Genomic DNA, 22685 nt, shown 5'->3' on the forward strand with positions numbered 1-22685 from the left:
ATGGTCCGAGCCGCGCGGCCGATTCGTCAGCGCAGCGCGGACGTGTTTCCTAGCGACACCCAATGGGCAGCGCGGCGCAAACTTGTAAGGAAGGAGGGGTTTCTTTATTGTACATTTATTTGCATGTATGGTTTGCGCTGCGCTGTTTAAATTGGTCAGCGCAGCGCTGGTGAGGATTGTTCGCGCCGCGCTGCCCATTGGGTGTCACTAGGAAACACGTCCGCGCTGCGCTGACGAATCGGCCGCGCGGCGCGGACCATTGAACCGCGCAGATGACATGTCAGCGCGGCGCGAGCTCTGTAAATCCCCGCTGTCTCGTCCCACTTTTGGTTTGTTTGGCTTCCCATACTGACCCTTGCAGTTGCAGACTGTTGCGAAGTGAACGTCATCAGCGAGCGTCAAAAATACCGTCGCAGCTACGCGCCAGATTTCATTGTCATTCACTTGCAGTGATTTCATTCGTCATGTGGCCTCTATTTCGGATCATTGCGGAATTGTGCACATTGCTTGCTCAAGTAAGTATAATTAACTGTCCGTAACGTGTAATAGCTGTACTTTATCTACCTCATCATTGCGTTTCTGTCAACAAAAACGAAACGGGAAAACTGTGGAATGAGAGTGATGCCTCGGCGCCGGAGAGCTCCGCAGTCTCTCAGATCGCTGTCGTATATTAAATACACGAAGAGTTTATTGATGCATTGTGATAACTTGAAGCCTGTTTGTTTCCAAGTTATGCATGCTTTCATTTGACTCTGTATTGAAATGAGTAGCAAAGGCATTACGTCTTGACCTAGCTAGCGTCTTATTCATCTTAAACCAATATCAGCCTCTAGTGTCCTTGCAATGTAAGTGAGCAAGTTTTGTATTTTGTGTGCTTTTTCAACCTATTAAGTGTGGATGTATATTTGACTGAAACAATTAGTAAAAGATTTGCTTGTGTATCGTTTTTTCCCATTCATAATTATCGTAAAAAGCTAGAAGGGGACTATTCATCATCAGCGTCGTGACATATTCATACAAATTTATATTTGTAAGATTAGATTGTTACGTGCGCCTGCTTTTTGTTTTCATATAGATGATAACATTTATAATAAAGTTGTTTGTTATTGTATATAACAATGATATGTATGTTATAATATGACTACTAGTATGGCAATATACATTTTTTTTTAGACATGTACCATGCTTCGGCTACTGTACTTTTATTGGGTCTGCTGAATTTTATGCTCCTGTCTGTTGTTTCGTATTAAAGCACTGAGCTACAACAGTTGCAAGTTTCCGTGACTGTATATGGATAATCTAGGTTATGAAGCGCCTCCGGGAGACATTCAACATCCATGTGCTCGACACAGAGTTGGCTTTGTTTTTCCGTACATGGGCCACTTGGGGGGCCTCTCGGACCTTCTCTTCTAGAGTGAATAAGACGGGGTTAACGCATCCCCGGACCCGTTTCCACTCTCACGGGCAATTCACAAGAAATTCACCACAGGGATCGGTTGTTAGTTTATAAACTGCAATGCAGTTAATGTCGGTCACAGTACTGTAATCTCATTAATTATGCATTTTAAGGGTCGCAGGTTGAGGTCGGCTTTCCGTCTGCCGAGTAGTGAAATCTGAAACGTAACCGATGGCTCAATGGAGTATCATAAAATGAGCAGTGCGCAACTGTATTTACATGTCGTGCCGTCAATTGATATGCAGTAGTATTAATATTAGGTTAAGATGAAATAATAATTTAAGATGTAAGTGCAGTTTCGCATTTTTTACCCATTTTTTTTTTTATTTACGTATATTTTCAGGTAAATTTTACTCAATTATTACAGTAATGCAGTCAAGTATAATCTGACGAAACTTTAATAAGGCTTGTGGCAAATTCCGCCGCCTACTGTCGTGATCTTTTAGAAGAATGGAAAGCGAAACCTAACGTGGTCTATGCTTCGTTATGTTGTAGTTATCCTAAATTGCTACATTACCACGTTTTTCTCCTTTCATTGATAACGTATATCACTTTCCTTATTAAATTAGTCTAGACAAGTCCGTGGATCATCCATCCCGTGTAGTAGAGTTTGTATGCCTAAATAATTTGCAAATGTAAAGGAGGATAACATCGTTGGGGTTTAGCTGATCTATTTTCAGTTCTTTTTCTGCTTTAAAGCGTATCAAGTGTTTAGTTTATCAGTCAAAGCACGAATCTGAGCCTTATTCAGACCTGGAGACAGTCGCAACGCTGATTCCGGTTATTCAATGTCAGGCTCATCTGTCTTTTACCGCTAGTTGTTTTTGGAATATGTATGTCTTTTTAATATTGTGTAAATTTCTTCACCTGGACAGGTTATTCTCATGTAAATTCGAATTTTTCTCATATGTAGATTCTATGTTGAAAACTAATAATTGTACAGATATAAAGGCATTAAATACAAGATACATTTTCTATATATATATATATATATATACACACACACACACACACATCTCTTTATACCCACATAATGATTTGGGGTGATATGCTGAATTTGTTTTACAAGATTGACATTTTTAAATCCTTTCAAAGGAAAAAGAAAAATATTTTAGTCTACTTCTGTGATTAATTTAAATGGCTAAATTTTTTAGTCTTTTAACAGGAGGCCTTTTCAACCTAAACAATTTCTTAGTTGTTTACATACAAAAAGTACTGAAGTGTCATGGTATTATTGTAGATAAAATATTTTGATTAATGGTCGATTTATGATAAATTAAGGGAGACATTAGGCAGGATGTTAGGGCACTTTCATTGTGTGGAAAAAAGGATGCTCTGAAAGTCAATGGTGTAATTTATTGTGATACAATCACAATACTATAGTACTGCAGTCTGCTACAGTATTTTTGTAAGGGCTTAGTACTGGTGTTGTGAACTGAAAAGACACCAAACCCCCACTTGCCAAAAAGGTGTTTGTTTGTTTTTTGTCTCCTATATGCACATGGACTACCTTCCCATTCACTTCAGCTTCATTTTAGAAATAGCCATTTATATTTATTTTGGTAATCTGGAATTTATAAAAGTGAAGTGGAAAAGAAAGTGCATAGAAATACAACAGTTCTTTTTTTTTTTTCACTCTTTCACATTCTGCTTATTGTTATGCATATTATCTAATATGTGGTAACCTCACATATTAGATAATATGTTTCAGTGATTTATTGTTGCAATTAAATGAAAAAAATAATTTGCATCTTATTTTAAAACACGAGAGCACTGTGATTCACACCAGACCTACACTAAACTGCACAGCAACATGCATTATCAAACCTAGTGCTAGGTCCACAGTCATACATTTTTTGTCTGAATAAGTTATTTCTCTGTGTTTTGGGACTCCGCTTTACTATTCATTGTACTCATTTTGATCATAGCTATTGTGGTTGCTCACAATGGGAGAGAATGTCCTTGAAAATGCCTTCTTCCCTCTAAAATCCATAGCCACTTTCCCTTGCCATAAAGAACAGCAAATTACTTGATAAGCCAGAAATAAATTGGTTGTCACAATAAGTATTAATAATTAATCTGAGCCTTTTACTTGGTTCTCAAATTAGTCTGCTGTGTTGTGTGTGTGTGTGTGTGTGTGTGTGTGTGTGTGTGTGTGTGTACATGCGTGCCAGAAATGTTTTGTCCCCTTTGCACTACCTTTCATGTACTCTTATGATGTTCTCTCTCTCTTTGTTTTGCAGAATCGGTGTACAGACTAAGCCTTTGCCATCTGTGTGACATTACATTCACCAGATATCTGAGTCTAATTCTAACAAGGGCACACAAGTGGACAACCTTACAGCTTTCTCGCCCCCTGCGCTATGAGCAGCGGTAGAGGAGGGACTAACAAAGATTGTCAGCGATTCACCCTCCCAAACCACCAGGGTCAACCTCTAATTCACTCCACGTGCTATACAACCACCAATCACCCAAGGGGCCCTCGTGTCCCAAGCCCCAGTTCTGTATATGGAAGGTACCCTCATCCTTCCTTTTACTCTTCTTACCCTGCTGCTAGTGTGCCTCAGCGCTGCCCTCTTTTTACCCACACTTCCTCAGATCCACCCCTGTGGGCATCCAGCCAGCACAACACTGATCAAATCTCTGACTCAAATTGTGTGAGCTTCCAGCAACACCAAGTGCAGTTCCTCAGGGGAGAGCGTGCACAGGCTCCCCAGTTCAAAGCACTCCAACAGCACTCCCAAACCTCCAGCCGAGGGGAAGAAGGTGCCACTGGGCCTTTCCAGTACCAATCAGGTTATTGCAACTTTGAAAGGAGAGAGGGCTATAGCCGAGACAGGGCTAACTGGCAAAGGGAACAGAACCTTGAATATACATCTGGACCTAAGAGAAGGGCAGGGTGGAATCACCCACACCAAAAGGGACATAATTATCAGAATCTAAATGCAAAGCAATACTGGAAGGCAGATGATGTGTCAGGTCTGTCCTCAGGCTTCCGTAGTCTGCGTTTAGATGACCGGGTAACAAGGATAGACAACTCTGACAACCTGTTGACCTGCAGCAACTTTGCCAGCAAGGTTTCTAGTTCATCTGGCGCAGTCAGAGACTCTTTGTTTTTGACCTCTGAGATCCAGAACCAGGTCCTCTCTTGTTTGACGTCACTCGGGCCAGACGAGAACCTTCAGGCCAAGGTCTTGGCCAGAAAACTCCATCTGCCCAAGAAGGTTGTTAATAGGGCCTTGTATACTCTCTCAAAATCAAACCAAGCAGTCAAACAAAGTGAGACTCCTCCTCTGTGGAGACTCCGTAAGGAAGAGGACAGTGAGCCCATTAAAGGGAGAAACAGAGCATGGTGTTCAAAGGACGCTGAGAAATCCAAAAACCAGGAGACTAGAGCAGATCGCAACAGCACTTGCTCAGAAGCACAGACCCTTGTTGAAGCTGTCAGTGATACCAGTGACGAATCGGAGGACTCAGAAGGTGACGATACATTGTTGCCTGACCTGGATCAACAGACACTTTTACCTGCAGCACTGTCAGTAAGCTTGTCAATAATGGCAGATCCTAAAGAAAGCAAAGAGCAGATCCTACAGTACCTCTATGATTCAGGCACAGCCAGTGCACTTGTGATCGCCAAGAACATCGGCCTGCGGAGTGCCAAGCACACAAATCCTACACTCTATGCCATGGAGAAACAGGGTGACGTAAGACGGAACACAGACATTACACCACCTACCTGGGAGCTTAGTGCACACCGGCAAGATAAGATGGACCGCCAGCGGAAAGCTGCTGCACCCACAAAACAGGATGTGAACAGTGCTCCGATGTTGTACTCACCAGTTGAAGGGACTGCAAATGTTGCTGCTGTTAAGTTAGTAGCTGCTGGTGGAGATGTAGGGTTTTCGAGTGTTGCCAGCGAGTTTGCAGCTGCAGAGCCAATGGACAGAGGTGACAGTCTATTGACCATGTTGGCTGAGGACAAGGACAAACTTTTTAGGAACACATCACATGACATGCCTGGCCTTGAGCTGATCTCCAGCAACCCCAGTGACTTGTCCTCCTCCACCTTCCCCTCCTACCATCACCATGAGTTTTCTTACTATCAGGATGTGGCTAGTAATGGAGGAGAACGCTCGCAGTGGGCATCTGACGATATTCCAGAGTTCCTCAACACAATCAGGTCAGAGGTTGCTGTATCGTTGGCTGCTCCCCCTCCGACCCAAAGCCTGGAGTCAAGCAAATTACAAAAGTTAATAGAGGCCCGCTCAAAGAACCCAGTCAGTGGGTTGATCGAGTTTGCTCAGCACCTTGGAAGCACTTGTGAATTCCTTCTGCTTGACCAGTCTGGACCCTCACATGACCCCAGGTAAATTTGTGAGAGAAAGTTTTTGTTTTTTGAATATGGGTGTTTGTCTGTGTCTATATTAGGGATGTGCAAAATAACAATTTCAAAATGTACTAGTCGTGGTTTACTAGTTGGTGTTGATGTTTAGTCGACTAGTCGGTCAATAAAGCCCTGTATTATAAGGGTGGAGTTTCCACGACACCAATCAGATGCATTTCTTAAGGCTGTAGACACTTAAGCACATCACCTCAATACGAAAACAGATCGGCTGTTAAAAAAATTAATAACCTTAACATTTGTGGTCACAAAACTGTCAAAAGTCATCAAAACCGAGACTTACGAATTATATATGAAACAACGGGAACATTGCTCTGAGCCAAAAAGTCAGATGTTAAAATATTGTTGTTGTCCTTTGTTTTGCTGTAGCTGTGTTTTTCACCCTTAAATGCATGTTTTGCCAACACCTTTTGTTGTTCATATCTTCATTACCTAATGAGTAAAATTCATAAATTTGAATATAAATGAAGTAAAAACAATAGTACTAATTATAACTGCCAAAATACTCAAAACAGTATGTGGGTAACATTACACACAGCAGTGTATGAATTTCTTTTTCCTTCTGATTACAAATTAAGATTTTTAGAAGATGATTTCAGCTTTGTAGGTCCTCAGAATGCAAGCGAATGTCTATCAAATTTTTAGGTGTGGATGAGAAGCAGATTAGTATTTAAGTCCCTTTTTAGTATATATTTTCACGCTCTTTTATTTTTGTCAATTTGCATTCTTCATACATATCAACACCTACTGGGCATAGAAAATAATTTATAGTTTAAAAAGGACTTTAATATTAATCTGTATCTCACCCACACCTATTATGGCTTATGAAGATATAGATTGGATACTTATGGATTACTTTTATGCTGCCTTTGTGCATTAAAAATGTTGGTACCCATTCACTTGCATTGACTTACAGAGCGGAAATATTCTTCTGAACGTCTTTGCGTTCTCCAGAATAAAGAAATTCATACACATCTGGGATGGCATGAGGGCGAGTAACTGATGAGAGAATTTTCATTTTTTGTCGAACTACATTAAGTATTTGTGGCACATCCCAGCAGGCAGGAGCCAATCCAAAGTTTTGAAACTTTTAAAGAAGTGATATTTTTTAGCCAGTGAATGTTTGTGGACTGGGGCAACATGAAAAAAAAATTGGTCTAGCAGTCAAGTCAATTTTATTTGTATAGCGCCTTTCGCAAAACACACATCGTTTCAAAAGCAGCTTTACAGAATATCAGCATTAACAGACGATAAAACTGTAATGTCTATAAAGTCAATTAATCATCATTGTGTAATTTAGATAAAATACTATTTTTAATAGTGTTTAAAAATAATTAAATGATAATTGTATTAATAACCCCAGTGAGCAAGCTGTAAGCAACTGTGGCAAGGAACACAAAACTCCATAAGATGTAGATTAATGGAGAAAAATAACCTTGGGAGAAACCAGAATCACTGAGGGGGCCATTCCCCTCTGGCTAACATTATGAATGTAATGTAAATATTAATTATGTATAGGTAAAATCATGGTTTAAATTATTAAACTAAGTGTCAAGGGTCAGTGATTTAAACATCGATTGTGTTTGAACTGTAAGATTAATGACCAAAGTCTTTGAAGTCCATCTTGATTAATTGCAGAAGTTCACATAGATGCAATTGTCCTTGTTAATTGGCTGATGAAGGCTTTTGTTGGCAATAGTTAGTCTAAGCATTTCATTTCAAGATCGTGGTCCATAAATAGACCGAGGTGATGCAGGTTGGAGTTGGCATCATTTCATCCTCTGAAGTCCGTCATAATAGATTGAAGTGATGTTTGGATGGCACCGGCTGCATTTAGTCATCATCATTCTGTGACATGTAGCAGTGGAGTCCAACATGAAGCAGGAATGGTGCTGGATTCAGCCGGTTCTGGTGACCTCAGGATAGGAGTCCCGAGGTTGAGACAGGGAAACAAATAAACGCAGTAATGGTAACTTCTTATTTAATATTTTTTATTAGATGCGTATCTTGATGTTTTGATGTTCATCTTCAGGTTTCGGATGCAAGTCATGTTAGACGGTCGCAGGTTTCCACCGATTGAGGCATCAAACAAAAAAGTGGCCAAAAAAGATGCTGCAGCCATTACCCTGAAGATTCTTTCCAGGGAGATGGAGGGAACAGGTGTAGAAGAAGAGGAAGACCAATGCATTGAGGGAGCTGAGTCAACTATTGACTTGGCAGATGATACCCTTGTGAGTTTATCTTTATCTTGGTGCTAACAATGCCGATGTCATGAGTTTGATACCCAGGGAATTTATTGAATGCTCTGTACCAGGGCTGAAACGATTAGTCGATGTTATCGACAACGTCGCAATAAAAAATTGTCGCCAAAAATTTTTGTTTTCGAATAGATGTTTGATCTCATTTAACGTAACATGAGATCACATTAAAATCCAATGATGGTGCACGAGAGGAGCACTTGAGCTCGCGCCTGATTGAGGAGAGGAAGAAGACACCGCTCACAGTCCAGACGCACTTGCAACTTTCCAAAAAGCTTAAGGTGATGTAGATTGTGAAGTATGAGGAAATTATACAAAATTACAAAATAAGAAAAATACAGAAGCACTCTCATTGTGAATAAAGCGGAACCGGAGCTGCCATCTCCCTCGTCCATGCTTGCTGCTGCTAGATTCTTACATTATAGCGGGATGTAGTGAATCGTAACATATGTGATGTGGTGTGTATCTTATCAGCGATACGCAGCTCTTATAATGAGAATTAGTTTTTTTGTGAGTTAAAGATGGATTGAAAACAAGTAAACAAAAACGTGAGAGAGGGTAGTCTTCTCCCATTATACACTGCATCAAAAGTTTTTGATTTGTTGTTTTGGCTTGTATTCCAATATAAATATCTAAAAATCCTTTAAAACAACATATATTTACCCTAGGAGCTTTACTGCAGAAGAAAATTGTTTTTTAGAGAATGTTGAATAAAACATTACATATTTAAAAATATCTAAAAATTCTTAAAACAAGATAGATTTACCTAAGAAGCAACATGTAAGATATTTAGACGTGCTTTCAGAGAATATATCTTGAATAGAATTATATTTTGACTCTAATACACTTGTATACGTAGTGCATAAGTAGTGGTGGTGGCGTAGTGGGATAAAGCACACAACTGTTAATCAGAAGGTCACTGGTTCGATCCCCACAGCCACCACCATTGTGTCCTTGAGCAAGGCACTTAACTCAAGGTTGCTCCGGGGGGGGGATGTCCCTGTGATAAGTGTGCTGTAAGTCACTTTGGATAAACGCATCTGCCAAATGCATACATTTAAATGTAAATGTAAACAAAATACACTTGTATTCAAGAAATATTCTCTGCCTAAATATATTAAATTTACTTGAGAAGCAACATATCTTGTTTTAAGGATTTTTAGGTAATGATAAACAAGTTTTTGCAGTGAATTTACTGAATTAAACGTAATTAAAAAAAAATCCTTTAATTCAGTGAATGTCATTTAGTGGTATTTTTAAGCGATGACTGTGATCTTTATCGTTAGTATGTTTAATACAACCTTTTACGCCAAGGCACAAGCTGAATAGTCGGTTAAGAACTAATGATTAATCGTTGCAATAATTGCCCAAATAGTTGAATAATCATTCTAATAATTGTTAGATTAATTATCAAAATAATCATTATTTGCAGCCCTACTCTGTGCACAGCTTTGAATAAAAGCATCTGCCAAGTGCATAATTGTAAATTTGTGTCAAAGTGGCTAGGTGCTGGGAGGTGCATAATCACTCTTACAAATCTTTTTAATGTTCTGTTGTTGTCGTCTCATTTCTAAAGGGTGGTAAAGATACTCTGCCCCAAGCTCTGTCCAGGTCTCTACCTGGAGGAAAGAATCCTGTATCTGTACTGATGGAGCACAGCCAGCGAAGTGGGCACCCCGTCCAGTTTATCAACACAGGACAGGAAGGGCCCCCCCATGATCCACGGTATAAGTAGCATTGTTTTTGTCTCTTACTCACTCACTCTCTCAGTTTGTCCTTTATTCCTTTGCCCTTAAAATGTGACTGCTGGCTATGAATTACATTGCCTGCTTGGTCTAATGTCTTGGTCTGTGTCAATTTTCAATTTCAATTTAAAAGTACTTTATTGGCATGATTGTGTTTACATACAATATTGCCAAAGCATTAATACACAAAACAGATTATGACAAGACATTAATTAAAATAAGGTGCCAGGTAATGAATCAAATAAAATAAAAACTATAATAACAATATACACTATACAATATAAAATAAAATATGCATTTAACACAACATTATGAGCATAAGAGAATAAAAGTACTGTGACTGAAGTACATTAAGGCAGTAATTGGTTTCTGAGGGTGTGCAGCTCAAAAATGAATTTAGCTGCAACTGACGCATGATGGTCCTCCCCCAGTAACACCAGCATCTGATCTGTATCTGCCAAACTGGAAAACTGTGGCATGAGGTTTGAGAGTTTGTGGAGGTATTTCTCTCTCACCTCTGTAAATTTCTCACAGTGAAGGAGAAAGTGTGTCTCTGTCTCGACCTCACCCGTGTCACAGTGAGCACAGACTCGTTCTTCCTTTGGAAGCCATGTTTGTCTGTCTGTGTCTGCCTTTTTCTATGGCCAGACTGTGATCACTGAGTCTGTATTTGGTGAGGGTCCGTCTCTGTTTTGGATCTCTTACATTGTGCAGATATTCTGCCAGATTATATGTTCTGTTTAAGGTCCGATAACATTCCAGTTTGCTTTGGCTTTCATTTTCCCAATGGTCCAAATATGACTTTTTGCTTTCTTTTATGATTTGGTTTATTCTGATCTAGTTTTGTTCAGCAGTGCTGGTCTGAAACTGGTGTTTGTTAGTTGTTAGTGGGTTTGTGAGTTTCAGAGCCAGCTGACAAAGGGGACTGGTTTTAGGCTTCAGCTCTTGGGTTTTAAGGGCTTCTTGTTGCAGTGTGTTAGTTGAACTTGAATTTAGGTGTGTCCAAAATTTGAGGGATCGTTTTTCAATATGTATAATAAGGGGGATCTGCCTAGTTCGGCCTGGCATGCATTAGTAGGTGTTCTTCTCTGAATTCTTAGAATGTTTCTACAGATTTCTGCATGCAGGGATTCTAGGGGGTGTTTGTCCCATCTCGAGTAATCTGCCAGACAGAGTGGACCCCAAACCTCACTTCCGTACAGAGCAATAGGCATTATAATACTATCAAAGATCTTACACCAGATCGTTACAGGAATGTCTGTTTGGGTAAATTTGCCCTTAATAGCATAGAATGCTCTTTCAGCTTTCTCTTTTAGTGCATTCACTGCCAGACCAAAACCCCCTGAACCAAGCCTTAGACCGAGGTAGTCGTAGTGTCGGGTGTGTTCCATTGCAGTGTTCCCCAGAGTGAATGTGTATCTGGTGTCCTGTAATCTGGCTTTTTTCTGGAAAATCATAATTTTAGTTTTTTTCAGATTGACTGTCAGGGTCCAGTTCTGACAGTAGTTCTCCAGCAGTGTCTCTTTCTTGCCTTTTTTTTTTTCCTGGATCATCTTCCTTTTATCTTAGGTAAGAAGCTATGTTCCATTTTCATTAAAGTCTGTGCAAAAACAGGGATTTGGTATTGACATGCAATCATGTAGCGTTAACCAGCTTTCACTGAAAGGTATGCAAACCCTCAGCCACACCAGATCACAGCACAGAGACTGAACTGTGAAACTGAAGCTCCATTGAGAAATAAATCTTGGTGCTTTGACACTACACAACTCTTATCACTGGGGAGTGAAATGTTAATATTTAATTGCCAGTGGCTAATAGTTTTTTGGTTGCATAGTGTGAGTGATTTACTCGCAATGTAGAGGGCTGTTTTTGGGTAAACTATCCCTTCAATCTTGGATTTGGTTTAAGAAAGCCTCAAGCGTACATACATAGAGTTCTCATGTGCCAGTGGAGTAAATTTGGCCTTAAGTGCAAGAAAGACTCTGGTCTTTAAGAAAACTTTCTGGTCTTGATTTAAAAGTGGCACTTGTTGCCAAATTAGCATGACCATAATATAATTCTGTTGGATTAGAAATGAATGAAAATCAGTCAAGTTGAGAAAGAAAACCCTATCATTCAATGCCACTTTATCAGCTGAAAAAATAAGAACAGGATTTTATGATTTGTCATTCTCATTCATTTTTCTCATCTTTCCATTTTTATTGTCTTCCTGTGTCAGGTTTATATTCCATGTAATGGTTGGGGAGCGGCTCTTCCCAGAAGCCTCAGCACCCAGTAAGAAAGCAGCAAGGCAGCTTGCGGCGGAAGAGGCTGTGAAGGAACTAATGGGAGATGGGCAACTCCATCTTAACAGGGTAAAGAAGAGAGGAAGAGAAACTGCCTTCATTGTAGAAAGATGTGACAAGGGAAAAATTTTATAAAAAGAGAGATATAAAACAGTTCAATCAAATAGCTCCAATAGAGAATTTTGCACACGAGTAGATATTATTGATAAAAAGAGGTTGTGGCAAGGAGGATGGCAGGGCCAGGCCGTGATGACCCACACCCTGCCCCATATCAAGCTATCCAAGCCAACAAGCGGGATTAAGGTCGCCAGAGGAGGCAGTTCGGGAGAGAGAGAGCTACAGCCAGCTACCCTGTTTGTGTTTGTGTCTTTTTGTTTAATTAAATATTACTTTGATGCTTCGTCTGGTTCTCGCTTCCTCCTTTCCCCTTTTACCCCTGTTACATTGGTGCCGAAGGAGGAAGGATGCGCTGTAGTAGAGTCCTCACCACTTCCATCCACCAAAGGAGCAGCCACGGTCATCCGCCAGGGGACGGAGGAGCCCGGCCACCTGAAAGCGGAGGAACGATCACCGACCGTGATGTTAGGAGTGGCTCCTTACCGACCACCTGCAGTCTGTAGCATTAAAGTAATGTTTAATTAAACAAAAACACACAACCATAAACACCTACACAAACAGGGCAGCTGCCTGTAGCTCTCTCTCTCCCAAACGGCCACCTCCAGCAGGCTTTATCCCTCTCGTTGGCTTCATTATCCTGATTAGGGGCCGGGCATGTGTCATTATGGCCCGGCCCTGCCCTCCTCCTTGCTGCAGGGGTATATTATATTGATGAATTTGTTTGCGCTCAAGTGAAGTTACACTGTGTTAAGTTGTAATTGTGGTTCATCCAAAAACGTAAATTGCCAAAACTTACCGTCATGTTGTTCCTAACTAGTATGTCTTTACATTCTTCCGTGAAACAATGGAGATGTTTACCAGACTAACAATGTCACATTCACTTTCTTTGTATCGGAAAGAGCAGCATCATTCTTAAAAAAAATTCTCATGTGTTCTGCGTTACATGGTTTGGAACAACATGAGGCAAGTAAAGGATGAATTTCATTTTTTGGAGAACTGTCCCTTCAAACTATCACTGAATATAAAACTTACATGTTTACTTCATTACACGCACATTTCAATACTCTCGCATATTCACATCCCCCCCCCCCTTTTTCTGTCCTCTCTACTTCACCCTCCCATATTAACACTTTCATCTCTATGTGCTGGTCTTTTGAACGCAATCTTTCGCTTCCAGACTCCAGGTAATTTCTGCCCACTGGGTGAAAGCGAGTCACAGCCAGCGATGCCTGCATGTCCCTCGCTACCCCCCCTGACGGCAGAAGAGCTCCAGGCGGCCCATGAAGCTGGTGTGGGTGACCTCATCAACCACCTGAACAACAATGCTGTGTCCGGCCTGCTAGAGTACGCCCGTTCCCGTGGCTTCGCTGCTGAGATCCGCATGGTGGGCCAGTCTGGACCCCCACACGAGCCCAGGTACACACACACAAACACTCTGATTTACCCGCTCACACTCTCACCTGGTCAAGTTTTAGTGCTTTATCCTTATTACAGAAGCAGCAGGATTCTCATCTCAACATGCCTGACTCCCCACTGCTCTGCCACATAATACAAAATACAGTCAGGTCCATAAATATTGGGACATCGACACAATTCTAATCTTTTTGGCTCTGTACACCACCACAATGGATTTGAAATGAAACGAACAAGATGTGCTTTAACTGCAGAATTTCAGCTTTATTTTGAGGGTATTTACATCCAAATCAGGTGAACGGGTGTAGGAATTATAACGGTTTGTATATGTGCTTCCCACTTTTTAAGGGACCAAAAGTAATGGGACAATTGGCTGCTCAGCTGTTCCATGGCCAGGTGTGTGTTACTCCCTCATTATCCCATTTACAAGGAGCAGATAAAAGGTCCAGAGTTCATTTCAAGTGTGTTATTTGCATTTGGAATCTGTTGCTGTCAACTCTCAATATGAGATCCAAAGAGCTGTCACTATCAGTGAAGCAAGACATCATTAGGCTGAAAAATCAAAACAAACCCATCAGAGAGATAGCAAAAACATTAGGTGTGGCCAAATCAACTATTTGGAACATTGTTAAAAAGAAATAACGCTCCGGTGAGCTCAGCAACACCAAAAGACCCGGAAGACCACGGAAAACAACTGTGGTGGATGACCGAAGAATTCTTTCCCTGGTGAAGAAAACACCCTTCACAACAGTTGGCCAGATCAAGAACACTCTCCAGGAGGTAGGTGTATGTGTGTCAAAGTCAACAATCAAGAGAAGACTTCACCAGAGTGAATACAGAGGGTTCACCACAAGATGTAAACCATTGGTGAGTCTCAAAAACAAGAAGGCCAGATTAGAGTTTGCCAAACAACATCTAAAAAAGCCTTCACAGTTCTGGAACAACATCATATGGACAGATGAGACAAAGATCAACTTGTACCAGAGTGATGAGAAGAGTATGGAGAAGGAAAGGAACTGCTCATGATCCAAAGCATACCACCTCATCAGTGAAGCATGATGGTGGTAGTGTCATGGCGTGGGCATGTATGGCTGCCAATGGAACTGGTTCTCTTGTATTTATTGATGATGTGACTGCTGACAAAAGCAGCAGGATGAATTCTGAAGTGTTTCGGGCAATATTATCTGCTCATATTCAGCCAAATGCTTCAGAACTCATTGGACGGCGCTTCACAGTACAGATGGACAATGACCCGAAGCATACTGCGAAAGCAACCAAAGAGTTTTTTAAGGGAAAGAAGTGGAATGTTATGCAATGGCCAAGTCAATCACCTGACCTGAATCCGATTGAGCATGCATTTCACTTGCTGAAGACAAAACTGAAGGGAAAATGCCCCAAGAACAAGCAGGAACTGAAGACCGTTGCAGTAGAGGCCTGGCAGAGCATCACCAGGGATGAAACCCAGCGTCTGGTGATGTCTATGTGTTCCAGACTTCAGGCTGTAATTGACTGCAAAGGATTTGCAACCATGTATTAAAAAGTGAAAGTTTGATTTATGATTAAATCAATTAAATTGAATTGAATTAAAACTAAAAAGTGGGAGGCACATATACAAACTGTTGTAATTCCTACACCGTTCACCTGATTTGGATGTAAATACCCTCAAATTAAAGCTGAAAGTCTGCAGTTACAGCACATCTTGTTCGTTTAATTTCAAATCCATTGTGGTGGTGTATAGAGCCAAAAAGATTAGAATTGTGTTGATGTCCCAATATTTATGGACCTGACTGTAACAAATGTCTAACAATTTTACCCTCTCAGGTTTACATACCAGGCAAAACTGGGAGGCCGGTGGTTTCCAGCAGTGTGTGCTAGTAACAAGAAGCAGGGCAAGCAGGAGGCAGCAGATGCCGCTCTACGAGTGCTTATAGGAGAGGCTGAAAAAGCAGCACGTACTGGAGAGGTCACAACAGAGGTATTAAAAACACAAATACAGATGCACATCAAGGTTATTACTGTTAACAAAAATTATCACAAAGATCTAAACAAGCAGTAAAAAAATATTTTTAACTAAAAGTACATGTTTTCAGGAAAACGCAATGCGACAAATTAAGAAATGGCCCAGTATGATTATTAAACCGTGTGATTTAATTGATTTAATTAAATATAAAGTCTGCATGTGCTGCAAACCCTAAAATTTAAAATTAAAGCAGTGCTGCTCTGCTATCTACTTTTATGTTCTATTGATATATATTTGGATAAATACTTTGTTAAATAAATTAATAATAATAATCTATTATTTTTAAGCAATATCAAAACAAGATGACAAGCAACAGCATGCTGTGATTCAGCTGTAGCAGACTTGTGCTAGATAGATACAGATTTTTTTCAATGATTTCATTCTTACTATCAAGCTTGGTTGTGGAGCAGTTTACATTTACATTTACATTTATTCATTTGGCAGACGCTTTTATCCAAAGCGACTTACAAAAGAGGAAGAACATCAGCGAATCATCTTAGGGAGACAGTGGTACAAAAAGTGCCATATTACAAAGTTTCACTATCATCATACTAGTATACAAAACAGATTTAATTGCAACAAGAAATGTAAATATTTATTTATTTTTTATTTTTTTAGTGACCGGTTAAGTGCTTTTGGAAAAGATGTGTTTTTAGCCGTTTTTTGAAGATAGAGAGTGAGTTAGCTTCCCGGATTGAGTTGGGAAGGTCATTCCACCACCGTGGTATGATGAAACTGAAAGTCCGGGAAAGTGTTTTGGTGTCTCTTTGTTTTGGTACGACAAGGCGACGTTCCTTAGCCGACCGCAGGCTTCTGGTGGGAACGTAGCTCTGCATAAATGTTTTTAGGTATGCTGGAGCAGACCCAGTGACTGTTTTATATGCCAGTATCAGGGCCTTGAATTTAAAACGTGCATGAACCGGCAGCCAGTGGAGAGAGACAAAGAGTGGTGTAACATGTGCTCTCTTAGGTTCATTAAAGACCAGACATGCTGCTGCAGTCTGGATCATTTGGAGAGGTCTAATAGCACATGCAGGAAGGCCTGCAATGAGAGCGTTACAGTAGTCCAGTCTAGTTATGACAAGGGACTGAACGAGCAGTTGTGTGGCATGTACAGAGAGGAAGGGTCTTATCTTCCTGATATTGTAGAGTGTAAATCTACAAGATCTTGCAGTTTTTGAAATGTGGTCTGTGAAATTTAGCTCATCATCAATGGTTACCCCTAGATTTCTGACCGTTTTGGAAGGCGAAACTGTAGTTGGACCCAGCTGCACGGTGATGTTGTGTTCAACAGCCGGGTTGGCTGGAAAGACAAGGAGTTCGGTCTTGGCAGGGTTGAGTTGAAGGTGGTGTTCCTTCATCCAGGCCGAGATGTCTGCCAGACAGGCAGCGATTCGAACGGTCACTGTGGTGTCGTTGGGCTGGAAAGACAAGTAGAGTTAGCGTGTCATCAGCGTAGCAGTGGTAGGAGAAACCATGTGACTGGATGATGGGTCCCAGTGATGTTGTGTATATGGAGAAGAGAAGTGGCCCAAGCACTGATCCCTGAGGTACCCCAGTAAGTAACTTGTGTGGCTTGGATACTTCCCTCTCCATGCTACCTCAAAGGACCTTTCTGAGAGATAAGAGTTGAACCAGTCAAGCCCAGTTCCAGTGATACCCAGTTTAGAGAGGGTGGAGAGTAGGATCTGATGGTTGACTGTGTCAAAGGCAGCAGAAAGGTCCAGCAAAATCAGAACGGATGATCTCGATTCAGCTCTCGCCAGTCTCAGCGACTCGATGACAGACAGCAGGGCAGTCTCAGTGGAGTGTCCACTTTTGAAGCCCGACTGATTGTCATCCAGCAGCTTGTTCTGTGAGAGATAGGCGGAGATCTGATTGAAAACTGCCCTTTCAAGTGTTTTTGCCATGAATGGGATGAGAGAGACTGGTCTGTAGTGTTCTATCTGTGTGGGGTTAAGTGCAGGTTTTTTCAGCAGTGGGGTTACTCGAGCCTGCTTAAATGTAGTGGGAAAAGTGCCTGCAAGAAGGGATGTGTTAATTATGTGTGTAAGTGCCGGTAGGATGGACGGAGAGATGGCCTGGAGAAGGTGTGATGGAATGGGGTCAAGGGAACAGGTTGTGGGGTGGTTGGAGAGGAGGAGTTTAGAGACCTCAGTGTCAGTTAAAGGAGAGAACATAGGGAAAGAAGGGTTGCATACAGGAGCCAGGTGTTTGACAGGGTGTGGTGCTGTGAATGTATTATGGCTGTAATCTTATCAGTAAAAAATGTGGCGAATATATCTGCTGTCAGTGATGTGTCAGGTGGTGGAGGGGGAGGGCAGAGAAGTGTGTTAAATGTTCTAAACAAGCTACGAGTGTCTGTGGTGCTGTTGATCTTGGTCTGGTAATATGAAGTTTTTGCAGTTTTAACGTTATTTGAAAAAGTTGCGAGCAGAAGCTGATATTTACCTAGATCAGCTGGATCTTTAGATTTCCACCATCTCCTCTCAGCTGCCCTGAGATCAGTCCGATGTTCATGAAGGACGTCAGACAGCCAGGGGCTGGGTGGTGTAGTCCGTGCTGGTCTAGAGGAGAGAGGACAGATGTTGTCTAGACAGGTTGTTAAAGTAGAGCTAAGTGTGTCTGTGGCAGTGTTCACATCAAGCATGGAAAATACATTTATTGTGGGAAGAGAGGCAGAGACATCAGTGGAAAGGCGAGAGGGTGAGAGGGAACGGAGGTTACGGCGAAAGGAAACCAAAAGTGGGGTCGGTTTTACAATGGATGGGAGAATCATGTTGAATTGAACAAAGTTTATTTTACTAAAATTAACTCCAATATTTTGTTGAAAATTGTTATGATTTAATTTATTAAAATTGTATAAATTAATTTGAATAGACATTGTTTTGCTGATATAAATTTAAAACATATGTCATGGGATCCAGAAACTATTTAACAGAAAACTGATTTCATAGGTCCCTATCTAAAACTATAAATGTGCACTTTGACATAGACAAAAAACTAAATAGAATGACATAAAATTGCATTTTGTATTTTCAGACAATGTAAATGATCTGATTTAAATAATCTCTCAAGCCTGATTTCTAACTATCTGTGCCATTTAAATTGACATGTAAAACAACCAACCACAGTACACTTGCATATGTGACTCGGGTAGTTTTAGAGCTAGTATTTAAAAATCAAATCAATCAAATCCCTTTATTGTCTCTCAACCATATAGAAAAATGCAACAGTGGATGAAAGTCTTTGGTGCAGTTCCAAGCAATATGACAATTACAATAAACATCTGATTTACACAACACAATTTACACATCTTGTTACACAACACAGTTTACACCTAATAATATACAGTATACACAAAATAAGAAGACTGTTTACAATAAAAATCCACTGTGCCTCCCATGTAATCAGTGGAAATAAATATGAAGTGTTGTGTTGACATTCAGCTGTCGGTTTATATTAATAAAGTGCATTGCTGATATATGTATCGTGAGCGATCAAGAGTTCAATATTCAGATTGCTTGGGGGAAGAAGCTGTCATGAAGTCAGCTGGTGCAGATCTTGATGCTGCGATACCGCCTGCCTGGTGGTAGCAAGAGAGCAGCCCATGGCTCGAGTGGTTGGAGTCTCTGATCCTCTGTGCTTTTTTCACACATTGCCTGGTATAGATGTCCTGGAGGGAGGGAAGTTCACCTCAGATGATATTTGATATGTCTTGTTTTTTTTAACAAGTCTGTGGGGTGTGAAATGCAAAACGTTCATGAAGTTTAGTTGCTAGTATGTGGGGAAAGGTCTTTAACAAAAGGCCTGTTTATGTCAATGGTTCTATATACAGTGCTTTTGTAAAAGTATTTGGCCCCTTCCTGATGTCTTCTATTTTTGTAATTTGTTTTCATACTAAATTGTTTCAGATCTTCAAATGATATAAAACTAAGTCAGCCTGAGTAAATGCAAAATACAGTTTTCAAATCTATAGTTTTTTTTTATTGAAGAAAATCGTTATTCAACACCTATATCACCCATGTGAAAAACGAACTGCCCCTTTAAACTAAGCTGGTTAAACATTAAACTAAGCTGGTTGTGCCACTATTAGCTGCAACAACTGCAACTAAATACTTCCGATAACTGGAGATCAGTCTTTCACAACGCTGTGGTGGAATTTTGGCCCACTATTCTTTGCAAAACTGATTTTAATTCAGCCTCATTGGAAGGTTTTCGAGCATGAACTGCCCATTTAAGGTCCTGCCACAGCATCTAAATCAGGTTCATGTCAGGACTTTGACTAGGTGCACCAAATCTTTAAATTAGCTTTTGAGCCATTCAGAGATGGAATTACTCCTATACCTTGTATTATTGTCATGCTGCATAATCCAGTTGCGCTTAAGCTTCAACTCATGGACCGATGACTGGACTTTCTCTTTAGGATTTTCTGGTTGTGGGCAGAATTCACGTTTCCCTCAATTATTTAAAGTCTAGTCATATTTATTTGTATAGCGCTTGTTGTTTCAAAGCAGCTGTACGTGAAATTATGCTATAGCAGAAAATGAATGAATATAATGCCAATATATATATATATATATATATAAGTTATTTATGTTTAGAACTAATAGTGATTAAAAATAGTTCACTAAGTGTTGTGGGTCAATGATTAAACAAAATTATTTTATAAGAACATTTTAAAGTCCTTCAAGTCATCCCGAATTAACTGAGGAAATACACGTAGATGCATTGTCCTTAGATTTTGGCCGATGAAGGCTTTTGTTAGTAGTTAATTCATTTTCTATGTAGTTTAAGAGAGTGTTGTCCCTCCTTTGACCAAGTTGATATAGGTATCATTTTGTGAAGAGTATCGCAGTCTGGCTGGATGCTTATTGCAGGTAATTTTGGTGAACATTACCTGCCTTCAGACAGTGGCTCATGAAGAATCCCATGTCTTTTGAGTTTGCATCAATTCATCCACTGTGAAGTCTATCTTGGAAGACTGTTTCCCTGTGCTTGGTTGCATGAAGAAACTTGAGTGAAATTTTTCCTTAAATATTTATTTGTTTACTTGAGTATTCCCTTAAGTGTTACATAAAGCCCCTTAACTGCCATGTGTTGGCTAAGAGCTGTAAGGTTTATAAAAAAGGATAAATGTCGAAGTTTATTGAGTACAGCATTATATATATTTTTTTTAAAATCTATTACTTTTGAGGATTAAACCAGAGAAACATAAAAATCTGCCCATGTTATCTCCCAGTTTAAAATTTTTTGATGCAGTAATCACAAACAACTGTAATTGGTGCATCCAGAACAGCACTGAGTAATGTAACCGGTGCCATGTGACAATGCCATTTATGCACTAGTTCAGACAATAAATTACACTTCAATAATGATACAGAGAAACTTTACTAAAATGAAAATAAAAACATTAAAATGTTAAAGTATTATTTACTTTAATACTTGACCATAGGTATGAGGTTCTTTTGTGACTTCTTGACTTCTGTGTTTGATTTAAGATAGATGAAACGGGGACCCCTGTCTTTCAAATAGTTCCACTTTCAACTCATCAGTCCACCAAACATTCTCCCAAAAGCTTTGAGGATTATCAAGCTGTGCTTTGGCAAAATTCAGATGAGCATTAATGTTCTTCTAGGTTAGCAGTGGTTTTCGCCTTGCCACTCTTCCATAGAAGGTATTTTTGGCCAGTGTCTTTCTGAAAGTGGAATCATGAACTATGATTTTTATTGATGTGAGAGGGACCTGCAGTTCCTTAGATGTTGTCCTTGGCTTTTTTGTGACTTCCTGGATGAGTCATTGTTGTGCTCTTGGAGGAATTTGAAAGGTGGGCCACTTCTGGGAAGGTTCACTACTGTTTCAAGTTTTCTCCATTTGGAGATAATGGCTCTCACTGTGGTTCTTTAGAGTCCCAGAGCCTTTGAAATCGTTTTGTAACCCTTCCCAGTCTGATGTATTTCAATCACTTTTTTTCCTCAATTTGTGGAATTTATTTAGACCTTGGCATAGGTCTAACACATTTTTGCATTTTCACACAGGCCCAGTTGTTGTTGGTTAACTTACCAACTCAGGTCATTGAGCTGGCTGATAATTGATCCAGGTAGTGGCTTGTACTGTTACATTCCTTTTTCTCATGCGAAACAGAAAATGGACACGTCGCGCATAAACCATGAGAATTGGCAAACGTCTCCAGTAACGCATGTAACATCGGTTACCTGAAATGAACCGAACGAGACATTGCAGTGAAACAATTTGGGTAATTCCTTCTCCGACCTAGTTGAAGCCCTTGTGTCATAATGCCAATCTTATGATTGGCAATGGTGTTTGAGCCCTGCCCTTTTAGGCATGCATTTGCCCTATATAAGTGGGCACTCAATCACCATTTCTTCATAATTTTCTGACTGAAGGACAAGAATGCATCGTACCTCAACTCTGAAGTTGTAGTGCTGCTAAGTTTCCCAATGTCTCATTACATGTCTAACCGCAGACATTCCCTTTCGATTCAGGTCACGTGACATGGCGGTGAAATGTTTTGGGGTCCCATCACACCGCACTACATGACGTCATACCCCGATAGATACACCAGGGTATAAACACTTAGAATATGAACCTTAAACACTTATGAATATGTGACCTTATATGCATAGAATATGCCAATAAGTTCACAGAACTGCCAGGTGGTGTCTTATTACAATCATATTTCAAGTGTAGAAAATAATTAATAACACCACATGGTGACAACCAGACTGGAAGTTAATCTTATGCTGGGGATTTCTTTCACTAGATTTACTATTTATAGGTATGTGTGAGTAAAATAAACATTTTTGTTTCATTCTATAATGTACTAACAACATTTTCCCAAATTCCAAATAAAAAATATTGTCATTTAGAGCATTTATATGCAGAAAATGTCAGCTGGTCAAAATAACAAGAGTTTTCAGACCTTGAATAATGCAAATTCATATTAATTTTTAAACAACACAAAACTG

At 40.1% G+C, this 22685-nt stretch overlaps 1 protein-coding gene across 1 annotated transcript in view; it reads left to right on the top strand.

The window, feature by feature from the left end:
- The first annotated feature begins 280 nt into the window (after positions 1–280).
- The window catches only part of LOC127657803 (double-stranded RNA-specific adenosine deaminase-like), a 31775-nt gene continuing 9370 nt past the window's right edge, over positions 281–22685 (top strand). The window contains exons 1-7 of the mRNA XM_052146717.1: positions 281–515; positions 3700–5822; positions 7891–8089; positions 9693–9841; positions 12080–12215; positions 13441–13679; positions 15498–15651. Coding sequence (XP_052002677.1) covers positions 3820–5822; positions 7891–8089; positions 9693–9841; positions 12080–12215; positions 13441–13679; positions 15498–15651 — 2880 coding nt within the window. The 5' untranslated portion in view covers positions 281–515; positions 3700–3819. The remainder of the gene's footprint in view (positions 516–3699; positions 5823–7890; positions 8090–9692; positions 9842–12079; positions 12216–13440; positions 13680–15497; positions 15652–22685) is intronic.

Source organism: Xyrauchen texanus, chromosome 17 (genome assembly GCF_025860055.1).
Source record: "Xyrauchen texanus isolate HMW12.3.18 chromosome 17, RBS_HiC_50CHRs, whole genome shotgun sequence".
NCBI classification, from domain to species: Eukaryota; Metazoa; Chordata; class Actinopteri; order Cypriniformes; family Catostomidae; genus Xyrauchen; species Xyrauchen texanus.